Source organism: Anopheles moucheti, chromosome 2 (genome assembly GCF_943734755.1).
Source record: "Anopheles moucheti chromosome 2, idAnoMoucSN_F20_07, whole genome shotgun sequence".
Taxonomy (NCBI): domain Eukaryota; kingdom Metazoa; phylum Arthropoda; class Insecta; order Diptera; family Culicidae; genus Anopheles; species Anopheles moucheti.
In genome coordinates, this window is record NC_069140.1 from 90,764,869 (window position 1) to 90,792,419 (window position 27,551).

The following is a 27,551-nucleotide window of genomic DNA, read 5'->3' on the forward strand; positions in this document are numbered from 1 at the left end:
TGAATGTGATGGGGTTTACAATGTGCTTGTGCCATATAAGCAGAAAGAAATAGCATTAGACAGTTTAGATTAAGTTGTTTTACATATCCACCTGTACTTACGTGTAACCAAATGATATAGCCATTTCTTTCATATGTTGTTAAATGTACCAATCCCGACAGTGGTCAAGTTATACTTCTTTATATTTTTGAACTGTTAAAAAACTGTTTACATCTTCAGGGTATCAATAGAAGAATAATTTTGTTCGTGACCATCAGTTGAGTAACTAAAGCAATACTACTACTACTATCGAATCATTGGTGAGTGAGAGCTTTTGAACAAAAATTAATGAAAGTAATGGTAAGATTCAGAGATATACACATTTCATAGCTACAAACCAAATCTAAGAGTAAGGCGATTCGTTACAACAGTTCATTTTGTAGTGTTTTTTTCTTGTTGTAAATTATGTTTCCCTACCATTTTACGACCAAGCGTAAATTACATCTTCCTTCCATTAATACATAAGCACATCCTTCGATCGTTTTTCCGCGCATTTCCCTTAACTAACTATTAGAGATACCAAGCAATTAAAAAACACACGCACATTCGTAATACATTTCACGCTCATCAGTAAGGAACAAGTTTACGGTTTCTTAGCTATAATGCAACTTTGTTGCTTTGCCATGTTCGAGTCAATGTTCTGCCCAACTTCCCCTTTTTTTTGTTAGTGTGCAGTTCGGTTTAGCGATGCCAATTAAATAAAAAAAAACATACGAAGGCTTAGCGTGGACAGAAATCCTTTGGATGTCCCTGGACAGTTAGCTGCAGCGACACTAAAACCTGGCAGAGCAATTGCAAATCATACGCTGGGAAATGGGATGATTAGTCTATGTTGATGTCCCTTCGCGCGCTGCGATCATTATGGCAACAGTACATTGAGTTTTGATATTGTTATAACTTAAAGAGTTCCTTTTTTCCGCTCCACAAAATCCCGCGCCCAGCTGCTGTTACTGTATATTACTATTAGCTGTCCTTCGAAATGAGCTCCTGCATATCTCACATGCAACTGAGTAATTTGCTAACTACTCATTGCGGACAAAACGGATACTAATCGATCACTAGTCGTTTGTCGTGAAAGTCTGTTAGTAGTACATCCTTAGCCGTAAACTCGACGCCGCTGGCTATTTCCACCAGTGATTGGTGTCGGTTTATAGCAGAAGGGGCGCATAGTGTTGTTCCATTGGCCGTCGCTGCATTGGAAGTAAATGGCAGGTTGAAGATGTCCAGGGATATGGAAGCCTTCGTTACACTTCACCTGGCACGCGGTACCATTCGGGACGGCCAGTTCGTTGGATGCACTTTCGTTGTCTTTCAGATCACAGGCAAACCGGCCATTCTCGGGCGGAATATCTAGCTGGCAATCGCCTACAACGTTCGCCGCATCGCTATCGGCCGCGTAGTCGTCGGATACATCTAAAACGGTGGTGAGTACGAATTGTTAATAAAACAATATGATAAGACCCTCAAGAACTCCCATCACCTACCATTAAACACGCAGTATGGTTCTTCTCCTTCCCACAGCTCATCCTCGCCACACTCAACGTAGGAGTTCGGTCGGGTCAGATAGCCACCGCTCCGGCAATGGAACGTACAGCGCGAACCCCAGATATTGCCCAGACTGCAGCTCACTTTCAGATCGCGATTCTTCGGCTTGTACCGCTTGCACTGCTTCACGATCACCCGGTAGCGCAGATCGCACGTAAGCACCGTGTTGCCCGTCTGTTTGCTGATCACCTTCGCCAGGAAGCTGTACGGTGGCCCGTTCGAATGGGGCAGCACAAAGTTTGCCTTCGGTCCGAACAGCGTTTCCAGCTCGTACAGTTCCTTGGATATTGGTCGCCCATTGCAGGTGGACAGACAGGGTGGTTCAATCATAACGCCGTCCAGCCCCTTCCGTGCGATCGCAGTCCGCTCCGGTGGGCATCGGATGCAAAGATCACCAATGTTGGTGAACTTCAGCTGTGGCGGTGATCCATTACGTCTCGGTCCACCACCGGCCACCGCACTGCCCGGCCCTTTAGCGTGATGATGGGCGCCGTGCTGCTGTCGTCCGTTTTTCCTCTTTGCCGGGGGATTGCGTTGTCGGTGTATCTACGAGATAGAATCAACAAAAGGGGTATATAAATCAATAATTTACCAGCAGTCGTCCTTGTGAAGGTCGTAGCAAGCCCTCTGTCTACGTACAGTAGAATCTTGTTTGGTGGCAAACGCTAACGTTAGGTTCTGTTCCGGTTCCAGAAATGCCTGACTTCCCATCTCGAGCGTAACGGAGCCTTGCTGGACATTCTTGTACGTACGCTGCTGCTTGCCCGATGGAACTCTGTGGAAGTGGAGATATTGTGCGGGGATTAGCGGCCAGTGAACAGAACAACCTGCGCCGGTAAAGAACACATCGATCAACAACATTGAAGGCACGCAGACAACGTACATTACAGCAGGAACTCATGCATCGATTGGACACTACTCGACGCACAGCTGACTGCGCACTGGCGGATAATGATTGCGTGATAAGCATTCGTTTGTTTGTCGCAGATGCAAATCGATAAATCGATAACGATCGGCGATTCTCTTGGGGGTAGGACTGAGGGGTTTTGTAAGTAAAATGACATACTGTCGCGTGTCCAGACACCACCGAAGCGGGGTGGGAGTTGTTTTAGTGGTAAATTTTCGTAATTTATTGCACGCAAGTGCGCGAGCGAGCCCGAATGTGTTTTGGGGTTGGGGAATTGGGTGAAGACGTTCGTTTAGACACGCTAGAGAGATAACTTGCTTACCGATCGATCGATTTGCTATGGTGTTTAAGAGTGCTAGCGCCTATCTGATCGTTGACGGTACCACCTGCGCCCGTGTTGCGCCCGACGCGGACGTCTCCGGCACGGTGATGGTGTACGCGTTGCGGCCGCAGAATTCGCCGACCCGCCGGCGATGTCACCCCCCTACCTGTCGTTGCTGACGTTGCTAGCGGCGACGGTCCCTTCCACGGTAGCGCACCGTTTGTTTGCGGAGCAATGCGTTTGTACGTGTTGGCGGTTCTGTTGGAAGTGAAAATCGAGCAAGATACTTGTACGGCACTCGTGTGTCTGTGTGTGAATGTACGGTGTACGGGGTTGTCGAAATGTGGTGTGTTTTTGTTGTGTTGTCGATCAGTTGGAAGAGTGGAACGTTTAAAGGACTCTTCATCTGGAAGTACACAGCTAACCCCGCTTGCAATGTTTGCTTATGCAAAACTTTATATACCGATTGCGGAGCACATACGCAGACCCTTCGGTGTGTGATCATGTTGCAGTGTCCGCGTTACCTTTTTTTCCGCATTTTGTACTCACGGTACTCCTGTACGGCTTCCCACCCCGAAACCTTCCCCCGGGCGGATTAATGAGCATCGTGTTACCGTGTTCACATTCACTTATCTAATCTCCCCATGCCTGGGCGAGTATTTATGTATCCGGCGATCGTGTACGCGCCTCATGCAACTCATAACTCAACCGATCTAAGCGTACGACTAAACGCTTCGATTGAGGATGCAGATTCTTCACCGTTGCGGAATATAACGGAGGGTTTTGAGCACATTTACAAACGGGTAACTTCTGATATCGGCGCACCGATTATTGTTAACACCGTGTGGTCCATTTAAAACAAACCATCTCAGGCCCATTGCTCAAGAGTTTTAATTGTGTATGAAAAATACAGTTCAAGTGGCCGGGGGAACCACACGGGATTGGCAACGAAATCAAGAGTGAGAGAGGTGATTGCAAACGCCCGCACCATCTGACCCCCGATCATTATCGGTTTTCCACCCTCCACCCCCGGTTTTACGATGATCAGACGTTAAATATCATTCTTCATTGGTTTCAATTATGATATTAGCAATGCTTTATACCCGGTACGTGCCAAACCCCTCGCCACCAACATCCGCTCCGGCAATCGTACATTGTTGGCCAGACCGTTGGGTTGAACAAATAATTTATTTCAAATGATAGTAATTATACCCCATCCAGACATGAATTTCAATTTGTTTGGTGAATCAGGTGGGGAGGCAGGTGCTCTTTATGACGAATCGGAATGGCGCTTGTACAAGCTAATGTGGTTGGGGAAAACAAAAAAGCAGAAACGCGGATAATTGAGACTCATCATCGTCGGGGAAGTTGATCGGTTAATAATCGGCCAAACCAAACCCGGGCACCCAGGCACCTTACGCAGCTTCTGGGCAATTTGGGGGGGGAGGAGAGTCCATAATCTGGTTTGTTTGTTTATTTTTTCCAGTCGCTTATCAGAGACGAGACGAGGAAAATCTTCGTTGGAGGTCCAAACACTCGGTAAGATATTGGGTCAGGTTCTACCGTGCCGGGATCCGTTCCGTAATGGGAATAAACCATAGCCCCGACGTACGCGATCATTACAGTGGATCTCTTTCTGTTTTTTTCCATCTTTTCCACCAGTTTGTGGTTGCTGCGTGAAGCGTGTGCATCGTGTGTGCACGGGATGGCGTGAATTCTTCATCAATCATTCCACCGTGCACAAGCTGACGGACGGATTGACGTTGGCGAAGACTAAATGTTTGTTTACTGTGGGGAATTAGCACGCAGTATGGAGACATATGGAAGGTGATCTGCTTGAAGCACCCCCGGTGCAACACGAAACGCATCAGCTGAAGGATGTGGGTGGATTATTTGTCATCGTGCCAGATAAATTGGTTTATTTAGAGATCAATCCTAGGATTGATGACTATGCAAATGTGAATGTTGCGGTTCAAGTGTGCGTGGCCTGAGACGAGGCTTAGCTTAGATAGATTTGTGTGGAGATGTAGATTGTTTTTTTTGCATAGTCCGTCTACCGGATTGTACCGTATATTAAGTCGATGGTTTCGTTGTCAATGGTTTTTTTCCGAAGCGCTATCGCGTGACATCCAATTACGGCGGTTGTATTCGCGATCGGGAAATGGCAAAAGTATGTTTGCGTCTTTACACGCTCTATCGCGTACCACGCGCTTAAGTGTGCGCCTTAAAGCATCCGCTCCAAAATAAAAATGGCACAGAAAGCGCTCGATCGTTTGATCGATTCGTTGTGGAAAGTTTTACGGTACCGGTGGAGGAGGTAAAATGATTTTCGTTGACTCGACATGTAAACTAGTGACGCTAATTGACACATCATCTTCTAATCTAATCGAGTTCCCGCTGGTTTTGTACTCTCGTCTATGGCCTGGCGCCCCCGGTTGGGTTTTTGCGTAAATTGAAAGCGGCCCATTTATCTTGCCGTAAATCGCATGCTACTCTATAGGTTTTATCGCAAGAATGTTTGCAAAAAGCCTGCGCGACACATTACCATGTGCGTGCATCGGAAAGGGGAAAAGTAGGCCTTTTTGATTTCCCCTTTTGCTACTGGGTTCCATTAAAGCTGTCTCGTGGGTTCAGGCTTTTTTAAGGGTTGGGAAAACTAATCCATGATAGGTTGGCAGATAAAGATGTTTTACTAGCTATTATGTTGGGCAGCGTAACGATTATTTAGCTACCGGTTTAGGGTATTCCAGCTATTCTTGGCAACACTTGATACTCGTTTGTTCGTGGGGCCATATCGTTACAACACATTACAATCACCTGATGTATGGTGCAGGCATGCAATACCGTACCGAATTAGTAGCTCTGATTGAGGCAGTAATTCACACCACTGTGCTGTTGCCCACGGTACGCCATTTGTTCAGCAGCCTTCCAGCTTGCTCAGTGGTACAATCCGGAAGGCTTAACTCGGCAGCAGACTTAGGAACCTAAGACCTAAGCGCGCACCAAAACGATCAGGGCAACCCTGCGCGGCAGTTACAAATGAAACTGTATAAATGCTAGATAAATCCAATGGTCAATAGCAATGTCAATTAATTAATTTTTCTTCTCCTGTGTTCTCCACCACCACAGCTTGCTTGCCGCGTAGTCATACTTGTCGCGCACACCGCGAACACGCGTCGAGACGTCGACGCACACACAACACCGGCGAAGCGGTGGCGCTCTAGGCTCTGCTGAACTGGACACCGCTCTCCCTCCCTCCCAGGGTCTCGCGGGTAAGTGAATTAATAAGAATTTACATACTCGGTACAGTTGCGCACTTTGCGCAGTTGCAAACTGCTTGGTGATGGTGATGGAGCCCCAGCCAATCATATTGAGATCCCCGGCACCTTGAAGGTATTGAGATTGATCTGCGCGCTCGGTGGGAAGATTGCTGGTGCCGGGAGTCTTCGCTCCGATGGCAGGATGTTTGCATTGGGTTGGTTTGTTGTTTTTATTGCTCCGGTTTTATTGGGTTATCGGAAGGTGAATGTTGCACGACGGGAGTCGATCGCTGCCGACCTAATGTGGATTTGTTGCGGTAGTAAAACATTCTATTTAATTGCAACGCTAATACTACCTGCGTTGCGTGTGGAGATAGACGAGAAATATGTTAACGACTAAATAGCTTCATTAACGCACAGAACTATCTCTGCTTCCCGCTGTGGGGGAAAGACGACTACCCTCAGGTCCATCAAAAGGGTTGTGAAATTGGCACTGTTTTTTTTTCTTTTCGTTGGAATAATTAAATAATTTAAAAAATTATTATTTAATAATGGCGCTCGTAAGGAATGTATTTTTCCCGCACTAAATCAAACCGACAGTCCTATATCTGCGCAGTTAAAATATGCACCCGATCGGTATGGCGATAAAAATGGGGACCAATAAATTATTCCTCCTCGTTGGGTTTTTATTACGTTCGTTTTTGGTACCGCAAAATTATGGTTTGTGAGGTTTTCGAACTAGATTCGCTATACACGAGCTCGTTAAGCATTCATGGAGCTTTTGGCAAATTTTTCGCATCCCCTTTTGCATCCCAAACGGTCCCCGGGAGGACTATGAAAAATGTTATTTTAAATGCTTTCACTCCATCACCAGTGTTTGGGTTAGGCAAGAGCGGCTAGAAGCACCGTCCGTTCGTTGCTCCAGTAACTTTGTAGCGGCATGCACTGGGAGGGAGTCTTCAGCTTTGCAGCTCATTCGCAGCCTAAACGAGCATAGCTAAATTGCATTAAGCAGGCTCATTAAGGCCCCCGCTGATCAAATAGCGCATAGGTCGGATAAAAAGGGTGTGCTTTTTGTGGCTTTTGTACGCCGTGACCGTCCGTTTCACGCTACCTGCGCGAGAGTGAGTCTTTAATCCTATTAGCAAGATGCAAATTGGCGTGGCAGCAATCTGTTTGACGCTGTGCACCATCGCAGGATCCGCCAGGTTCCGCTCAGCAGGTTATTATCACCAAGGCATTCATTGGCAGACGGCGAGCCCCCCAAAAGCCAGCTTGCAGAAAGACTTCACTGTTTTTTCTGCGGGTTTTTTTTTTTGTTGAGCCCCATGGGGTGACTTTTCATCTCGCTGTCTTTTATTAATTAAGAAATCTTTCGAATATGTCGCTCATAACAGGGCGAGAAACAGTGGTCCAGATCGCGCGATCATTCAAAGTATTTGTTAAAGCTAGTGACAGCAAGCCAGTCGATGGTCTAAATCCAGTAGAGATCTTCAGGGAAAACATGGGGCAATAAAATAAACGCGATCGGGAGAACGTTTAGGTACGTGTGTGGTATAAATATTCTAAACGATCTCTGTTCCATTTTCTGAAACTCATCTCAGTTGCTCTATCCATCTCAATAAACAGGGAGAGGGACTCTTTGGAGGGAGCGGAGATGATGGACCTCCTGTGGGGACACCAAATGCTCATGTTTTGCGGTATCGCGCCATGCTGTGTGGCTGTTGAGCCTGTTGAGTGTCTGCCCATTAGTGCTCACCATCATCCATGACGGTGTTGTTCAATATGGGACACCTCATTAAAAATCTCCCGAAGGTTTTCGCAACGTTTTTTTTTCCTCAAATTTTTTGAGGTGGGCAAACATTGGAGACGTCGACCAAAACCCCGAATGCGTTCCCCCTGGAAATGTTGTTGCAGCTCTGCGGCCACTTGCCTGCTATAAATCAGAAGAAAATATACTAGTTATGCGGTTTTTATGCCTCCGGTGGACTTTTCTTCGGTGTGAGAGACAGAGAGGGAGCTGTCCAGAGACACCTGCATCAGTGATCCTGCTGCATTAACTTCGCTATAGGTTGGTTTCCCCCGGTTCCGTAGTTCTAACTTCATGCCAAACCTTCGAAGGTCGGCAGGCGTGATTAAAAGCGTTTGATAAGAGGCACATGCATGCACACGGACACAGTTGCAGCAGCAGCAGAAAAAAACAGATCGACTAACGACAAACACATACACACGGTGTGCAAAAGATGCAATGCAACACTCGAAGAGCAAACCTGTTAGCTGTTCCATTGGCTGCAATCGATGCGGTTTGTTCGTTGCCGGGTACACCGTAACTTCTCGGGTGGCACTTAGCGGTCGGCAAAACTATAGCATGGAAATGAGAAAAGCAAGGGAAGAGGAAGAAAATATGTATAAAAAGTGGCAAAATACTATCAAAATAAATTTATAACACCGAAACACACATTCACTCGGAACTCGAATCTCGAAAGCCTGGTCTGAGCTGTTCGAGAGAAACATTGGCAGTAGCAGCGCAATTAATTCAATCCCCCTTTTGATTTTGGCGAGGGCAAATTTTTCCACACCGTTCTTATGCTTATTTATGGCGTTATGGGGTGAGCTATTAGCTTATACGGTTAATTATTTATGATTTGTAAATTCGCCGTTTGTCATTTCGTTCGTTTCTTCCGCGGGAGAGAGCAACCGTGATCGTGTGATCGCCGTAAAGCTGTCCCCGGAAAAATAAAAAATGCATCAGTTGGTTCCTCCCTTTTTTTGCAAAGGGTGGGAGTGGTGTGTGAGGCAAAAATCTTGAATAATGACCCGCCAGCGATCGCTACATATGTGATCATTAGCGAAAAAACATGAACCCGGGCTTGTCATAATGCGTTCGTGTCGGTGAGTTTGAGGTGATCCGCGGTTTGAATCATAATTATAATTAAACGAAACATGGTCCATGAAGCTCGAACCATAACGCGACAAACACAAAGCATGGAGCGGCGATTTGTAGCGGTTGAAAAGACAAAAATTCCTACTCTCGAATCACTCGCATCGAAAAAGCGGACAACGATGCTACAATGTACATGGGTGACATAAATAATACGACAGAGACCCGGGCAATACATTTATTCAAATGGATTCGTTGTAATCGTGTGGTAATTGAAAGGGTGACACTCTTGTACAGCAACAAACAGCTTACTACTACTAGCCGGCCTGGACACCGGGCCCTGTACTCTGCCGGGTTGATGCTTCTTGTAGATAAGGTAGCAATCAGGCTAAGAAGCTGTCAACAAATGTGAATAATTATCGTTGACATTAATCTTTCGACCTCTCCGATCGCGCCATCGCTTTCGCGCCGGTTGTCACACCTCCATAAATCAAACTATGATTATCTGCGTTAGAGGATCACAGTCGGTCCATTTATATGCATGAGGTGTTTAATTCTTCATAACGCTCCTAAAACAACCTGCCGAACTGTGCGCCCGAGAGTGCGTCCGTTTTTCTTCGCGTGCGGGAGAAAGATAAACGCTTCCGATCTGACGGGCACGATCGAAACGAAAACGAGCCGAAGGAGATGCAGAAAGAAGTGCATATCATGCAGCGGATGCAGTTCTTGCACGCCTTGCCGCTTTTAGTTAATTAAGCCGATCGCAGTTTAATAAAAGCTCGATCGATGATGGTGGCGTTAGTGTTTTATTATTTTTATTCCTACTCGTTTGTTTACGCTACTGTTGTGTTGGGTCGTTAGAACACAGAATCTCCGGCCAACAATCATTACCCGGGGGGGTTGGAGACATCTAATGATGCGAATAAGGGGTATATGATGGTAATGTTCGATGAGCTTTTAAGAGTTTTAACAACACACGAAGTGGATATTTAAAGTCCATTTCATGGTGCTCGCAACGAAGCAGGAGAATATCTTGAAAAGAGGAGCGATCAAAAAACGTCCCGCAAAAAAACAGGAAGATCGTGAATAATGCGCTTGCAAATGTAGCACATTGACCGATTCGTCGTGGACCGGTTTTTTGCACTCGGAACGAGGAAGGTAGTTTATAATTATTAAGCAACAGATTACAAATGATTCGGTTGCCTTGGTTCGTACTTTGTTGCTAACGATCACGATCAGCTTGAGCTGGTCAGGTGGTGGATTCGGTAACGTGTGACCCACCAGACTTGTTCGGTCCTGGGTTCTAACCTTGACCTGAACCAAGTGTGGGGAACTACTACTCTCTCAATGCACTGATAACTATTGATAAGAACTCCGCGTTATGGTGGTGAGTATTCAAAACTCTCTCTCAGCAGTGTGAAAGAAGCACAGATCAAAGAGAGAGAGAAAGAGTAATTAATCAAAAAGAAAGAAGACAATAATAGATGCGCAAGTATCTCTCTCTGTATTATAATATGATCCAGATCCCTTAATATCCAGATTGTGTGACGAGTTAGTATGGAACCTCTAACAGAGTTTGCACTATTTTTAGGTCACCACCGCCCTACTTTTAGCGTATGCGAATTCCGGTTCAGATATTCTAACCCACTGCCACCGCTTCCTGACGTCAACAATCAAAAGTTTTGAAGTTGAAGCGGAAGGTCGTCGTCGTCGGTTGCACATTCCGATTGGCGGCGTGTGCATTCCAAATGCGTTGTTTATCTTCACTCAATCCCCCTTTACTGGAATTTAAACTATGCAGTAACTAACGCGTGTTCAAGATGCATTGTTTTATTTGCGGTGCTTATCGGCTCTACTGACGGCGGGGGGGAGATACTGTACAGCTGCCACTCTACAACCATGGATGTAATTCTGAGATGTTACCATCGGGATAATGATGTGTGCCTTAGCAACTGTGGAGCTGTCTTCTTTTATTGGCAAGCAATTTCTAATTTCCCAGCCGGCCGAACTGCAATACCGAAAAGTACACGAGCTGTCGTCACTAATTAATTCTTTCCCAAACGGCGTCGGTCCCATTTGGATCGGACTCTGAGTCACGGTAGTACGGAGCAGTGATAAAATGGCAAGTGTCGAGTTCGTCGAACAGTCTGTAATCATCTGGTAGCAGTCGGCACTAATTGGCGCTGAGTTCGTCGATTTGCCAAAAGTTCAACGTCTGGTGGTAGGGTTTTGGTTCGACGAAAGAGTTTTGTGCAACGGACTCCAACTGATGCGTTTTGTAAATTGCTATTTTGCGGGCACAAAGACAGTGTGCGTACGTCTTGCCGAATTGAATACATTACGCCCCGGGGGCAGCAAGCGTGAGTGACTTACGGGAACTTACCGTCTGCTCGTCAACTAGAGCGTCAAACTGTTTTTGGCAACCTGTCAAGACGTTCATTAGACGGTACAAAACGGTCCCCCAGCACATCTGCAACACAATATGGTTTAATGTATCGTCCTGGCTTTTTTACTATTTGACCTCCAAAGGATAGAAGCGAGAGAGAAAAAAAAACGATTTGCAGTGCGTTGCACATGCTGCAAGTAGGCCCTGACGTTTCGCCCTGTCATCAAAGGGTACACACAGGTCAAACGCTCGGGGGGTAATTGGGATCCTTTGTGCAGCGTACAATTTGCGCACCCTAATTGAGGGCGGACGCTGGATGTGATGGGCACGGATATGCCCAATGACACGACAGATTGTATCCGCGAATGGAAAACTGCGCGCTGCGTGTGGGCCTGCAGCGGGGGTCAGACAAGTAGGGTTCAATCAAATAGAAGGTGGCTTGAACTGTCTGTGACCCACTGCTGATTGCATTTCCAATGCCCCAGAGGGACGGAGGTTTGCTGTTTGACAGCCCGCAATTGCCCGTCTGAAGTGCACTTTTCCACTTTCCAAAGCGTTTCAAAAGGGCATCGCAGCAAGCCATGCTCTAGAGCCAATTGGAGGTCAAGATAACTTCTTCTATGGTGAGTTGATCGAAAGTCCCCCTACTCTCGAGAGGTGATACAGTTTGTCAGTTTTACAGCGAGTTGAAGTACGCTTTTCACACCCCATTAAAACAGGACGCAAGGATATTATGACCACTCGACGACATTAAGTCGATGCGGTGGTCGTCGTCGCGGTGGCATTCGTTGGAAGTTAACTGAGCCGGCACCAGTTTTATTGCTCTGTGTGGCTACTCCACTGCCCGCATTCTCACCTCTCTCTGTCGTTCAATATTGATTTTAGCTGGTCCGCCAGTCGGGGACGGTTCCCGCGCCGACCAAGGAGGAAACCCTTGGCCTTCGTCTTATGATTTATGTGCCGTTTTTCACGTAGCGGGGTGAGTTTTTTGCTGCACAAATCGGTTTGTTTCGGGATCATTCCGGTGTTGGGTTTTAATAGGTTGTGCTACCAATAGCACCATATATCGGTGTGTTTCTTTTGCACCCCGAAGTTGCAGCCCCAGCGGGTGTGTTGAATTAGTTTTGTTCTACCTTTCGGGACGCGCTGCTTAGCCTTTAGCGCAGTGTAACTTTAAAGCAGTCCACAGTTTAACGCTTCTCTCTCTCTTCTCTCTTCTCGCAGGCTTAAGAAAACAGAAAAAAGGGCATCCGCACACTGAAATTTGAATATTCTAACGACTTGGAAAAACCATAAATCTATTAGGCAGCCAATAGTTGCAAATCAAAACATTCCGGCGGGACGTCCACCGTCCGGCCGGCCGGTCGGTGAGGCTGTTGTATTTTAAGATTAAAAACTAATTTTTCTTCATTTTCCACGGCAAAAATTGCGAACAAAAACCACCAACAGGCCAACATTCTTTGTTTTGTGTGGCATTTTGTTTGATCTGCTCACAGGCGCACACAATGGAGGCGCGCAATGTCTATTTATTTATGAGTTTTGAAGAACCATGAAAGTAGTTGATTTATGGAGCATTTTATTGTGAAATGCTGTTCGAATTTGTTTTACCTTCAATTTGTGCCGTTTTATGAGGTTTTTGTGCCGGTTTCTCTCTCGCTCCCTGGGTCTAAAAGCATTCCATAAAGCGGTTCGTTCAGCGGACGCCGCGAGTTCTCCGTGCGAGTGTCCTCCGTTTTATGCGAAATTTACGATTGTTTATGGGAATATTTGATTTGGAAGGTGGTTTTTCGTACAGCACGTCGTACACACGGCTCTGATTCTGCATGCGGCTTGTGTGTAACGCACTGGAGATGGGTGATCGTGATCGCTTTTCGCCTGACGCTAAGCGATCGGTCAAATTCTGACCTGGCGCTGCAGTAAATAAAACTTTCACCAGCAAAAAAAACCATTAGCGATTAGTATTTTTAGCAGAAGCGCAGCGAATTAATTGGTGTGTCGCGTATGATATGACAACTGGGTGACGAAAACAACCCCCAAAACCGAGGGGCCACATGGTATCGAAACAAAAAAAATAAACCCGCACACAAAACAAAACAAACTAGGCCAAAAACAAATGTTTCCCACAGGCGAAAAACCTTGCTTTGCAGTGCCCGGGCGGCCCCACCAGTTAGCGAATGTGATGGATGGTATGTTTTGACGATTTGGTTGGTGTTAATCTTGAAATCGCACACATCGCCCGATGTGCAGTTTTGCGAAAAGCGAACAGTAGATAAAATCACCCTGATGAGCGCCGTGGTTTCGAAGCAGAGAACGCAAAGCAGACAAATCACACAAAGATGGTGGATCAACGTCACGCAACGTTTGCGCCTGACGAAAAGGACATTAATTCAACCGATGGATGAATTCATTTCGCGAGTTTTTTGGATGGTTTAACGCGTGAGATGAAATAAGTAAGTAAAAAAAAGAAGCGATGACTAAAAGGAAGAGCTGGTTCTATCGACACGCGGAAGTTCTAAATGTTCACACTTCCACGCATCAGCAGCAAACGCTGTTGCGCACGCAAACCATTTCGCTTGTGATTGATACGCCTGATGTTGATTGGAGATTTCGAAAATGTGAACACACAGCACAGGGTGAAATTATTAGTTGATGCTTTAGTCAAATGTCATCCCCATTGGGGTGGGGGATAAAACGGCCAAAACAAAAATAATGGAAATGGATTGCAATCTGCCCCGATCTTGTCGTGTTTAGCGTGGACGCGGAATTGGATATGGTAAGCAGTATAAATCACTGCCCACCCCCCCAGTCTGCCTTCCTTTGCTCGGGACAACTTTATTATTCACCATCATCGTGGCGTTTATTGCATGCATCAACCGAAAAATTGCACCGAAGAAGGGAGGTCGTCCGGGTGAGTGCTTTTAATTTTGGTCGGTTTCGTAAAATGATTAATTTGCAATCATTTGTGTGAAACGTTGATTTCCGGCGAGGAACTGGGTGCCGCGAGTTTACCGTAAAAAAGTGTGATTAATGTGGTGCCCGGGTTTTTTGCACGTTTTGTTGTGCAAATGCCTCATGTCATAAAAAGGAATTTACAGCACAAGATTGTGTCGCCCCGTTGCCTTTTTTGTTCTGGTGGGTAATATTTGGACAGAAGGGCATTAATGAATGTATTTATATGTATATACCTGTTTCTTTTTTGCTCTATAAATAAACGTTCCGTGTGTGTGTGTGCAAAGAAGAAAAAAAAACCTTTCCGAATGGATCAAGAAAATGCTCTTCCCACAGCAAAGAAGTTAAATATTTATTTATTTAATAGCTGCCCAAAGGATTGCATGATGATGAGGTGCTGTTTTTGATTTAAGCATATGATAGCCATTTTGTTTTATTGCAAATCAAGCATAAGGGATAAATATTTGTGTACCGCTTTGCCACCCGACCTTGGAATGGTTTGCTGCGTTCCGCATACGCGGACAAAGCGGAGAACGCCAATCGGCAAGCAAATTGGCTGCAGAGTCTCTGGGATGCAGATGTGTCTGCTCTCGTTGAAGTTGCGGTTACTATGGTTACATTCGGTTCGGTTCGCATCGACGTCGAACACACGAGGGTCGATCGAATTGGTTGATCGATGGACCGGATCGATCAAATTGCTCAATAAATTCGACACCATACTGTCACCGGATGCGATCATAATGCATCTAGCGCGCACGATCGATACGAACATTTGCTGCCGACATCTCAGCAGGCAAGTGTGTCTCACACGTGTAGTTTTTGCGCTTGCATTATACAAGTTGTAACGTTATCTAAGTTGAGCTAATAGATAAACTAATCAAATTTCCATCCCTTATCACCACCATGTCTACGTTTGCTTAAACATCACTCATAATTACAGCAACCAGCGATAAGTGGTTGTTCCCCTTTCTCTACCAAAGCACCCGCCCTACACCCACCATCTCTATTCGGCGCAAGAATTTGCTGGGGAAGAAATTTTTGCTAAACAAACATCGCCCAACTAGCGCGTGGGGGTAAGCCGTGTTTGTTTATACTTATCCAGCGAAAAAGTTGGCGGGACTCCCTCCTCGTTACACATGAGCTAGCTGAGGCGCAACAGAGGAACAGTTTTCCAATTTGATTGGCAGTTCTCGGGCCCTCAAAGAAGACGGAATGACGGAGGCAGGCAGCATTGAACAAGGCGGAATAGTTTATTTGGTTTGCATGAGCGAAAGTTAGGTTTTTACTGCTCTACTGGTAGGTTTCACAGCTGGTACTTAAACGATCCATTTTAACGCTTCGTTAGCCCTGCGATTGACGTAAGACGCAACGAATATGGAATGCGGAATAGTGGTACTATGGATTGTGTACTAAAAAGTGTACTAAAATATTCGGCCAGACGTCGATTGGTGTTTTTTCTACTTATTCATGAGTTGCTCCAAATCAGCTATTGATATCTTAATCTTTGCTACAATTCACGTTAGTTTGGAAACATTTCCTTCTTCGAATCTTTTAAGAAGAATTTTTCATGTGAGTCTTAGAGATTTATGAATCTGTATTTATGAATATTTGGAATAGAAATTCAGATATACAGGCAGTCCCCGAGATACGCTATTATAGGCGGACCGCTAAGTCGAATCCTGGTGTAATTTTGTTTATACCTCAAAGTCACAGAGTCGACTTCCTTCTCTGCATTTGATTTATGCAACGGATCAAACGAATTTTAGAAAGGTTACATTAAAATAAGCTAAAAACAAATGTTTTCTGTGCCATAAAAGATAATTTCGACCAATTTTTCACCATTTTGCTTAAATTTTGTGCTATAAACTAGCTCAGCTGTCAAATTTCCAAAAATCGCGTATCTCCGAATCCGCGTATCTCGGGGACTGCCTGTACTCATTTATTCAGAAGATTCTTTCAGATTTATGAATCCGAAATAGGTTCAACCGGATCTAGTTACGGCTGTCCAATAATTCTCGTCTAGTCAATATTTCTCCCCGAAAAAAAATAGAAGTTGATAACATTCTTCAGTACTGTTGATTTTTGTTTAACTCCCCAGCTCGCTCTAATAACGCTGCATTTAAAAGTCATCCATCTCTGTGCTTTTCAATTTCCTTCCCGGGGACAATTGTGTTTCCTTTCTGACCCGGCTAGACATTGATGCGTCAATTCGTACTGCTTCCTCGAAGACTTCGCTGGGGAGGCGAAACAGTGGCCTCGAACTGCTGTCATTAGAACAATCCAAGCAGTGCAACGGGCAGCTACGATCAACCCCCCTCCCAGTGATGGTGATTGATGGCGGTCACTTAAGTGAATCTAATTTCCTCGACCCGCGACAGTAGCAAACGACACGTACTAATTAAACTAGGTCCTGTTTGTTTTCAGTGGGAAAATCGTTTTGTGTCCGGTTTTGCAATTGTTTTAGCAGGGGCCCCATGAGAGGCAGTTGCATGTGGTTGCCTGGCTGACCGTGATCTATCGTTCGATGCTATGATGACATCTTGATATGCTTAATAGTTGATTAGATCGTGCCCGTGGAACAATGTCTTTATGGGCAGTGGGTTGACAAGCGGCTAAATGGGTGTACTTGGGACCCCGGGGCCAGAGTATGATTGACGAGACACCATTGCACACTAACGATGGTGGCGATTACTTCAAATGGAATGGTAATGGATATTTGCTATTGAAACCTTGTTGCGGGTTGAACTGAGTAGTTACTGCATGTATATATGCATATTATGCCGAGTTGTCCGGAGCACAGGCTCCGGCTTCGAAGAATGCTGCAGTTATCAAATGGAATCGATGTTTATAGTGTGAGTAATTTGATACGTTCCATCTTTCGCCAGTGGTATAGCTTTTTAATTCGCCATATTTTAAGCTAAGTTGTTGTTTAATGTCCTGTTCGCTTTTTTTTCGGGGCTTCCACACCTAAAACAAGGCATACTGCTCGCATGCAATAAAAATCCACCCCATGATGATCACACGGAAACTAACCAACCATGGCCGAATGCACATAAACAAGCCATTCTGTCGGCGGGCAGCAAAATTTGCGACACAAGATCACTGCTCAAGGTGGCGTCGGACCGTTTCGAGCGGCCACTTTTATTTCGTTTTGTCCTGTGTGTGTCGCGTGCGAATTCTACAGACCGTATCGTAGCGCCACTTGTTGTTGCGGATGCCGCGCAGCAAGCCCGTTTCATCATCACATGTGTTGCGTGTGTCCGTTCTGCAACGAGTTGTGCGGGTGAAACGGGTGTAGGGAATTGGGGTAATGACGGGCGAAATTATGATTCAATCATAGGCGTAAATAAAATCGTTGCAATCGCTGAATTTTAATTGACTGTCATATCGGAACATGTCATCTCGGTGATGTTGTACTACGAGCGTGGAATGAGTAAAGAGAAGGTAGTAGTTGTGGTAGTAGTACTTGCTGCGACGCAGCAGGAAGCCGAATGGAGTTGACCCATTACTATAACTGTCGAGTCGAGATGACTTAGACGATGTCTTCGATGAGTAGTAAATTAGTTTGCGCTGCATCCCAGAACACGTTGTCCACGTTGTCACGGAAGGGACAAACCTATCTGCCTACCAGTTGTAGTTAAAGCACACACAAGCGATAGCATCCGAGATATTGGAGATTTATTGAATCGGGACTGTTTGGAACAGTGCGTTGGTTGGATGTCTGAGCTTGACGCCACCGTAGACGACTGGTCTCCGTCATGTCTGCCCAGCGTCGAGGTCAGTGAGGTTAATGGAGTGTGATTTTGAGGATGACAGCTTCTAAACGGGTCCACCCACACACAAGGGTCGTAGGATGCGGTTCGGACGTTCGATAGTGCGTGTCAAGTGTCAAGTCTGTTCAATGAGCTTAATTTGACCAGTTTTCGGTGCGCTGCTGTCAGGGCTGGAGACACCTTAATGGACAAACTCTCTTGCGAAGTTCGCAACGAAAGAGTTGACTGATTGATTGACTGTTGGACAAGGTAGATCTTGCAGAACTGCAATCCTTTTTGCATCTTTTCGTCCAACAATGTCCAAACATTTGTCAAGCATCCACACGAAACCATACATGCACTTATTGGCACTCATCGAGATCAACGATCTTTCGATCGATGGTTCGGTGATGTTTGCTTGCGTTGTTTGGAAAAGTTGTCTTACACGTTGTTCACGCGCAAGGTTGCAAATATTTCAAAAGGAAGAATTTGTTAAAAATAACTTTTCCCACCACTTCAAAACCGCAAATAAACGCACACTGTAGGGAATGAGTAATTAGCCAGCGGCAGCGGACGGACGAGCCAAAGGAACCGCTCCCCAGTAGTTAGCGCGGCGTTACTTGACTGCGCGCTGTATCTCATCGACTGCGAGCGTGAGGTAAATGATGGCCCTACGGCTCGGTCACTTTCTGCGGGGTGAAGCGTTGAAAGATTTTTGACGAAAGCAAATTTAACATCCGATCCCCAATCGATTGCCTTACCAAAAACTTAGCTGGAAGACCTTGAGCTTGGGCAAAGGTTCACCCAGCGCAGATAGACAGCGAGATGCACGTGTACCGGAGTGCCGTTTTTTGTGTGGGACCACAAAACCACACGTTTTATGAAGTTTATGCTTATTTTAGAAATCTTCCTACCGGCCAAAAACGTAATGGGGCACACCATTGACACCTCATTTAAATGCGAGCGTCCGTCGGGTTGGCCCAGGCTCTGATGTCGATCGTCGAGCGGACTGGTACATAAAAAACTGGAGGATCATCATCGCGATCGCAATCGCGAGACCGCGACCGCTCGGTGATATCGGGTTCGGTTACTCAAAACTTTATCGTCCCCGTTCGATCGATGGCCGTTTTTACTTTACGCGGGACATCCCAAAGCAACTGATCGGAATCGAATTTAATTATGTGATGTAGGTTACCGCGCGCGCGCACCGCCTGCCTGCCTGTCTGGTGTTGGTGGACGATCGCTAGGGTCAAACGATACGCGTTAGTTAGCGTTTGCATAATAAAACGATTTAATTTAACCAAAGGCCATTGAAATGATAATTTAATTACTTTCGGGACATTCGCGTGGCTGCTGGGGGCTGTAATTATTATAAATGATTCGGCTGAGTGAAGCGAGTTTCGGTTTTTTTTTGTGTCGGGGGGACTAATGAAGTTTACATCGCTGTATTATTGCGGGGCCATTGTTTTCGGCCTTTTTTCCATTCCCTGCGTATTCGGAGCGATAGAATGTAATGTTTTGGCGAGCGGGGTATTGTTTTGAAGAGCCAAACTTCAACTGATGGCTGAGATGAAGTTGGATAAATATTTGGCCAAACTAATCGACAGCCGGTTTAGCGGTTCTTCGAAGTTGAAGTGTCCCCGGCTGAGTGTGCGAGCATTAGCATCTCGGTGGCAATTTGCACCATGAAAGCACTCGTCCGGCTGATGAAGCAGGCGCTAAAGCTAATAGTCTGTTGACAAAATCTCTTACCGTGTACTGAACTAACTCGTTACAACTCGAGGGAAGAGCAAACCATTAAATCAGGTGATAAATGGCACATTAACGACAAGTGTTAATCGATGCTGAGTGTTCGCACTTGCTATAAAAGTGTTTACACTTACTACTTTGTACCGCTTTGTACCTTATATTGGGTGTTATTTCACAGCCGGAAACCTATATTGGGTCCTCCCCGGGGTGGTGAACAAAAGAACAATCCGATTTTCTCCTGAATTTCTCCATTATCAATCATGCGCTCGTTAGCGGTTGGGCAAAAGCGTGACATGAACATTCGATTTGGCACTTGTGCTAAATATTCTCGCTGACCCACAGTACCCGTGGTTTGGCTTAGAATGTCTGAGGTTAGTATGCAGTACCTAAACCACCCCGAGCAGTGACAGTGATTTGCTGGCAACACTGGCAAAACAATATGTTCATCAGGGTGAACATATTACCCGTGCTCCGTTACTCCCCTGCGGTCCATCATCACGAATGGTCGATATGGGACTCCAAAGACACAGCCCCCACGGTGCTTAGGCGGTGTCTGTAGCTAGCCTGCAGAATGCAATTAAATTTCAATTTCTTTCTAACTTTCGCGGCCGACTGAAAACCCGGCTGGGCGAGAAATACGTGCACGGGGTCCTGTCCTGTCAGCCAGTAAATGCACCGTAAGTAATGGTCAGTCATTTGTCAAGCCTCCAAAGGGAAAAGCGAGTAGAGGATAGCAAAAACAAAACAAAAAAATGAAGCCATCCATTTCTCCAGCACCTTCTGGAGGACCAGTGGCTGCCGTAACTGCCGTGCAATATAGAAACGGTTAAATGATACACCGCACGCAAGATCAGGTATATCGTAAGGCTTCGTCACGTGCGGATCCCCCCGATCGTATTATTGTAATTTATGTCCATCTTAAGAAGTGATTACTTCCATTAAACGCCCTCCCCCTCTCGGAATGGTGGGTCGGTTTTATAAATTAACATAAAATAAATTAGAAATATGTGAGCTGTAACAAAGAACCGGAAAATGATGTCGGTTCGAGACCCGCCCGAGGCATAGACGAGCGATCCTCAAGACATTAGCCACCGATGGGGTTGAGGATCGGCGGTAGAATGTTTATCTTTCGGTGTGAGACATGTTGAGTGAGCCGGTTGTTATTTACCGGCTATTATGACTTACCTGCCAGAATGAGCAGCAGTGCTGCCAGCGTCCGGAGGCCGACCATTTGTCGCCCGGTTGACAAATGGGGCTGTGGAGCGTATCGGCGAGCGTATGGGATCCGACCGTCAGCGTCACACCACCAACCCCACCATGCGCGTGGGGTGGCGACCGGGGACATGTTCGTTGCCGCCAACCCAGCAAATTAGATGCGGCGAAATTGCGACACTTGCACGGAAGACCGAGCTATTTCCGAGTTTTTTCACTTCTCACCGATTAACACGTTTTCAATCTCCTTCAATGTGGCACTCCTTTATCGTATGCACTTTACCAACGTGGGGACACTGAGGTATTCTGGGGGAAATAAGAGATAAATCTGTTTTGCGTTATGTGGGGGGGTGGAAATGCTCGGTTAGTTCCGTTCTGGGCATTCTATCGTCGGCGTGGCCCCACACGGTGGGTCTTTGTTTCCGTGTGGTCGCGATTTGGAGGAGGAAAGGGAACTTTCTTTCGCAGTTTGTTGCCTTTCGTAAACTAGTCCTGCCCTTATATGCGTTTCGGTGGTTTGTTAATTGTCATCCGGGCAAACATGATTTATGTCCGGGCTTGAGTTTCGTGGTTTTGCGCGATCGTGTTTCGTTGGTGATGCGTGCGGTTGTTGGGTCCCGTGTACCGCCACGGTATGTCATTTTATGTTTCAACCACGCCGGCCATTAGTGCGATCGAACGTATAAAGCCAACGCCACTCCATTAAGTATCGCCCGAGTGGTGAATGTTTGGCAGGATTATTTTAATCCTGGGGGAAAACGGTTCTCAAAACAACAGCCGGGGTACCGTTAATGACGAATGATGAACCGAAACCGTGAAGATTCGTGGTCGCGATCGCGGGTATGCAAATCATCACGCACGCACGCACGCACGCAAACACTGGTGATAAATTATGTTTACAAGCCACACTCACCCACCGTATGTAAATGTCGATCGATCCGCGGGACTGCGGGCTAGCTTTTCGGCAGCACCACCGGATTAACCACTTCACTCCACTCGCTCAGACACAACAGCATTGGCGGGTTGTGCCTTTACCTAATTATAACATTCCACACAGGGAATCCAGCAAAACAATACCCCGGTACCGCGACGGACAAACCGTACCGATCATGTAGTCGCGTGGGAAAAATGAGCCGTATCAACAGGGGGACAGAACGCGAAAGTAGAGCCAGGGTTTTGGTTCACGCGGTGGACACGAGTATCTTCCCGCATGACAAATAGCGAAATAATCTAATCATCCGCACACAACACAACACCGCTGGTGGTGGTGCTGAAGGTCCCCCATTGCCGGAAAGTACCGGACATTTGTCATATTGGATACGTTTAAGGTAAGGTGAGGCGGTTTCGCTTACAAATATACATCATGCTGTAAGCCGCAGAACTAAAGACTTCCCTAAAAATGACCATTTTGAGCGTGCGATATTTCGTGAAAACGATCATTTTAATTGGCACGGTTGGCGACGAACTTCGCGTCCATTAATTAAATTTGTTCAGCAATGCCGCAAAATCGCTTCTTAAATCTTTTTTATTTTAACAAACGATGGCCATAGCGTTAGTGTGGAGTTAACACCAGCCTATTAGTAATAAATGTCTGCGCGAAAAAAGAGTGCAAATTTACTGTCCGATCACGTCCACCGGAGGAGGAGGTATCGTGCATTGGGCAGCCTTTCCCCCAGTGTTCTGCTGCACCATTAAATTATTTGATCGCCAACATTCATAGAGCACTGTTTTGGGCCAAACATTTTTTTGGGGCCCGAGGGTGAAATATTAAAAAAAGTTATTTTGCATTCATGCTAACGTCCAATGTTAAATGGTTACAATCGATCAATCACACTGCTGCATACGAAATGCTGGAAGGCATCGGAGGAAGAAAAGCTCACTGTAATTGTTCTGCTGCTGAATATATGCAACACTTTGCCGGTAGTTTAATCATTCCCAACATCAATCGCATCATCGGAGCCGTTTGGGCTTTATTTAATTGGCAAAGCGGACGTCGGCGTCACCGACGGTAACGCTCGGCTGGCGCCACGCTCAAATAATAACGGAGCGTTAAAATATGCCATCACAATCCGATTTTACGGATGGCAGATTTTGGGAATTTTCCTTCACTTCTCTTTTCCATCGCGAGATAGAAAAGTGTGGCCATTGCGACTGCTTCGAAACCTGTACCATAGCATAGGAAATGATTACTATCTGTGTAGGTTTGCTATAAAAGTTTAGTTCCTTCCTTCACTCTTAAATGCTTTAGTGCAGGGGTCGGCAAAGTACGGTCCGCGAATAGTTTTTCTCCGACCCGATGGAAAATTTTGGAGGACCTTACAAACGAAAACTCTTCATCACTAAACTAACAATTTATATATGTGATTGATCGTTGACATCTATTGTGTAATATTTGTGCTACATTTTTAAACAAAATTGGTTAATTGGTCATCTTTTCCCAACCAATTAATTCATGGGCATTAATTCATTAATTCAATTCAGTGTAAGTAAATCTGTAAGTTGCTTCGGCAGATTTTTGTGTATTATTTCAAAATCCGACTGAAAATCAATATTTTTTCACATACCGCAAGCATTCTAAGTAATTTGATCCAAGTAATATGGGAACGAAAAAGAATGACAAAAAAAAAGGATGAAACAATTAAAAATACACTGCAATCAGTTTGCAATCATAATTTTGATAAAAACAGCTTAAAAAAATTATAGAAACTTTTTTAAATGGTTTGACCTACTTCACATGTCTCAAAACTCGTTTGGCCCGCAGCTTCAAAGACGTGTGACGACCCCTGCTTTACAGTGTTCGAGCAGTTTGACGAAGCATCATAAAGCTACGCTGATTTGAAGTTGGATTTAATTTTATGGAGCTTTAATTAAATTGCTTATCGTAACTATATATATTCTCGGTTGCGAATGGACAACCAAGGTAGGTCTGTACCAAGGTAGGTCTGTGCGTTAGCGCAGCATCAAGCCGGAAGAGTAAGGGCCAAAAGGTGAAGCATCTTCGCTGCCGGTTTTTTTTATGACACATTTTAACTCCTAACCTCCTAGCGTTCGTTCGCTTGCCCACAAATAAAGGCAAAGTTCACCGATGTCCAGTTGTTGTTTTCGCAAAAAAAAGTGCTACAAGTTCTACCCATGTGGTCATGTAGAAATATTTTAATCTACACACACACATAATGTGTGAAAAATTAGATCATTAATTTAAATATAACCCAAACCCCGGTATTTTGCTTCAAATTCCAACATAAACCGAAAAAGGTATGCAGATGTGTTAAGCGAAAGAAGATGAAAGGTATCGATCGCCCCGGGGGAAGATGCATGTTCGGGGAGAATAATAACGAATTCTTCGTTCCTGTTTTTTCGACGACCGGCAATAATGGATGCATTTTTTCGGTCTCGGGTGCCTATGGAATGTTCGGAGCGACAGTTTTAAAGGAGTACCGTCATCACGAATGAAATATGATGGACCACATCAAGGTGGATTTTTTGGTTTTTTGGTTTTGTTTGGGTCAAATATTCGATCGATCGTTTAAAACATTCCAGTAACGAAATCGTGAAAGTGACCGCAAGATGGCGCTGAACGCGTTTTTAAAGTCTTACTTTACCGCTTCTTATTGGGTCCTTATAACTTGAGTGCTTTCGTGCGGCTTAATCCAATGTTTACGATTTCAGCACAAAAGTTGGGGACACAGTGCGCCCCACAAGACACGAGAGATGCTTTTAATCGGATTAGGTAGCGTCTCGATCGTGTGACCAATCCAATTATAACCGCTGTAGATTTTACATTAGTTCTGCCATTTAATCTTGAAAGCAAAATGAAGGCTAGAGCTTTTGCCAGCCTCGCTGCTGGAGATCCACTATTAATAGTGCAATTTATGTTGCACGTTACTTAGCCCATATAGCAGGTTCCATAATCACCAGGATATGTATGTTGTCCAGTGCTGTGCAAAAAAAAAGGACTAATTTATGTACCACCGGCAGAGCACTAACCTCACGCAGCATTGAACATAAAGATGGCTACATAATTGACTGTCATGTGTCGCGAGGAGAACAGACATAAAGAAGTTAGGTGTTCTTTATCTCAATTCCCCGGTCTTCCCGCACGGCGCTGCTAATGAACCCCTACTGGTGGTGAAGCGTGCTCAATTGGGGAATATTTAAGAGCGTAAAATTACTTCCATGCAACCCACCACGCTAGTCGGATCCAATTTGTTGGTGTTGTGCAACCTTGACGGGGTCAGTTTGACATTTTTGCACCTCTCAAGCGCAATTGCATCCGAGCGCACTGGTTTCGTTGCATTAAATCCTTTACTTTAACGACAAATCTACCGAGCCGCGGTTGTATTAGCTGTCGAGTCAAACAAACAAACAAACAAAACAAACAGAAAAAACATACAAACGACAAACAAAAAAAAAGGCGCCAAAACCAATATGCTAATTTGGCTGCCTTCCTGTGTCACCGGCGCGCGATCGACCACGATCAGTCGATGTATGTTTTGTCTGTTGCAAATGGACAGCCAGGACTGGTAGCGTTAGAATTCGGGTGCTATTAACGCCAGTGTAGAAAGTTTCCATCTCGCAAACACACACGCACACACGCATCCAAACATTGTCGCAAAGGTTGTTTGAAATAAAACAATAAACACCGAAAGCTTTTAGTGTGTGGCCGACGAGTCGTTTTTTTTTGTGTTGCCCATAGAATTCAATCATACTCCTTGGCCACGCGCTGGGCGCTGGGCAATGGTTGAATGTTTAAACTTGTTTTTGAAAAAGCGGGCAGATGGAATCGAATTGGCAGATTTGACAGATCTCATCGTCAACTCGTCGTGTCGAACGTATTTTTTCTTCTACTCGTTGTTGGATATTTGCATGTCGATCGTTGGGTTTTCTGGATCGAAATGTGATAGTTCGTGCAGGAGGAGTTGGGTAGCATCACCCCATATCATTCCGCTGTTTACATTTCGATTTCGAACGTCAGTATCGGAAAAGACTGATCGGACAATTTATGGGCTTTATGGTATCATCGTATTGTATTGTGTCTGTTTCGGTCGTTGGACTTGGTCCAACGTGGTGTAATGGGCCATGATGGCGGTGAAGATAATTTTGCTTTTAATTAACATCCGAAACTATGCTTATCAGTCCGCGCTCAATGCCGAATGGGGGTTCAGAGGGTTTAAATTATGTAGACGAAGTTGTTATATCTCCGCAGTTCGTCTAATAACCTTGAAGTTTTGTTGGTTTTTGGTTAAAAGTTCTGACGCCTTCACACAGCAGCTGTGCGCACAAGAATCCGTACACGGAAATCCTGTTCAAAGCGAATATTGTTTCAGGAGCTCTTCGCAAACAAAATGTGGTTTGAGAAGTGAAGCTGAGCTCAAACAGCACGTTTATAGCGGGGGGCTATTAGCAAACAAATTAAAGTATTTATTGCTTAATGGCTAAATTAGCACACAAAAAATGGGAAAGGAACAACAGTAGGGGATGCACTTGAGATCACCTTACTTAATTGCATGCATTGTTGCGTTCCAGAATGTCAAATAGGTCAAACATTGAACAGGGGACACAAAGATACACTTTTTTGCTTTAATTTTTCCCAATCGAAACCACTTGTCACGTGCAATAAACAAAAAAAAAACACTTCAGCGAGATGCTAATCGGTACAAGACGCTTGTACACGCAGACATTAAGTTCCACAAACACGCCACAAAGCTGCTCCCACGAATGGGTAGAACCCCGAACCTGATTTTATGCCGGGGCCAAAACATTAGTGTATATAATGTATGTCGTTAGCGTACGATAATTCAAGACAAAGTCCGTACTACGTGCGGAATCACAGGGAACTCGAATGGCATAATTTATTGCGTGAATGAGCTTCTCAGATTTCCAAACTGCAGTGTGGTCTGTCCCGCGTCTGCAGGTGTGTTGGATCAAAGCCCGAAACCAAAATCCTGTTGAAAAGCGAACCACCAGCGAGTGCTACCTGAAGAGTTCGTCCGTGCTAGACAGGGTTCCTGACTTAGCCGTGCCTGATTTATGATTATTGGAGAACCGTTTATTGGAGGAGTTAGAGATTTCGCAACTTCTTCCCAGCGGTGTACAGCAAATGTTGTGGAGTGCGGTGTACGGTCTTTCTCGAAGCCCCACAACGTTAATCACCACAGTTTAAACTCACTGCTCACTTCTTCTGCACACGTGTTGTGGTACGCCCACCTTCCCCCACCCCCCCAGGGGGTCAAGCGCAATGTAAATGAGCTACACGCAACCAATTAACGCGCACGAATTATGGGCAATTTCTTTCCGCTAATCTTCACGCAAAACGCCGTTTAAAAAAAACCCTGGTTCCTCACTGATCAAACGCACGCACCACAATTGTTTTCCGCACAACCTCCAAATCAGCTGTAATTTGCCGCCACTTCCTACCGAAAGAATCTGTTTTCCACTCTCGATCACTTTGCCCGCGCAAGTGTTCACCAAACCGACCAGAAACTTGCCGTGCTTCTCTGTACTGCGAAAGGATCACCGAGTCGGGGATAGCGCGTGGAAAAAACTCAC

At 45.4% G+C, this 27,551-nt stretch overlaps 1 protein-coding gene across 1 annotated transcript; it reads right to left on the reverse strand.

Moving 5' to 3' along the window:
* Positions 1-166: 166 nt before the first annotated feature.
* LOC128298779 (uncharacterized) lies at positions 167-27,551 on the reverse strand. The gene is made up of 7 exons (XM_053034560.1): positions 27,480-27,551; positions 20,976-21,308; positions 8,344-8,434; positions 2,814-3,071; positions 2,224-2,359; positions 1,524-2,130; positions 167-1,452 (listed from the first exon to the last, which is right to left on the reverse strand). Exons 2-7 carry the CDS (start codon positions 21,133-21,135, stop codon positions 1,136-1,138), a joined length of 1,569 nt encoding a protein of 522 aa, XP_052890520.1. The 5' UTR covers positions 21,136-21,308; positions 27,480-27,551; the 3' UTR covers positions 167-1,135.

Coding starts and splice junctions, on each gene's coding strand:
- LOC128298779 (XM_053034560.1), bottom strand. CDS start 21,135: ATGTCCCCGGTCGCCACCCCACGCGCATGGTGGGGTTGGTGGTGTGAC. Junction 8,435..20,975: donor ACTGCTGCTCATTCTGGCAG/GTAAGTCATAAT, acceptor TCCATGCTATAG/TTTTGCCGACCGCTAAGTGC. Junction 2,360..2,813: donor CATAGCAAATCGATCGATCG/GTAAGCAAGTTA, acceptor CCACTTCCACAG/AGTTCCATCGGGCAAGCAGC.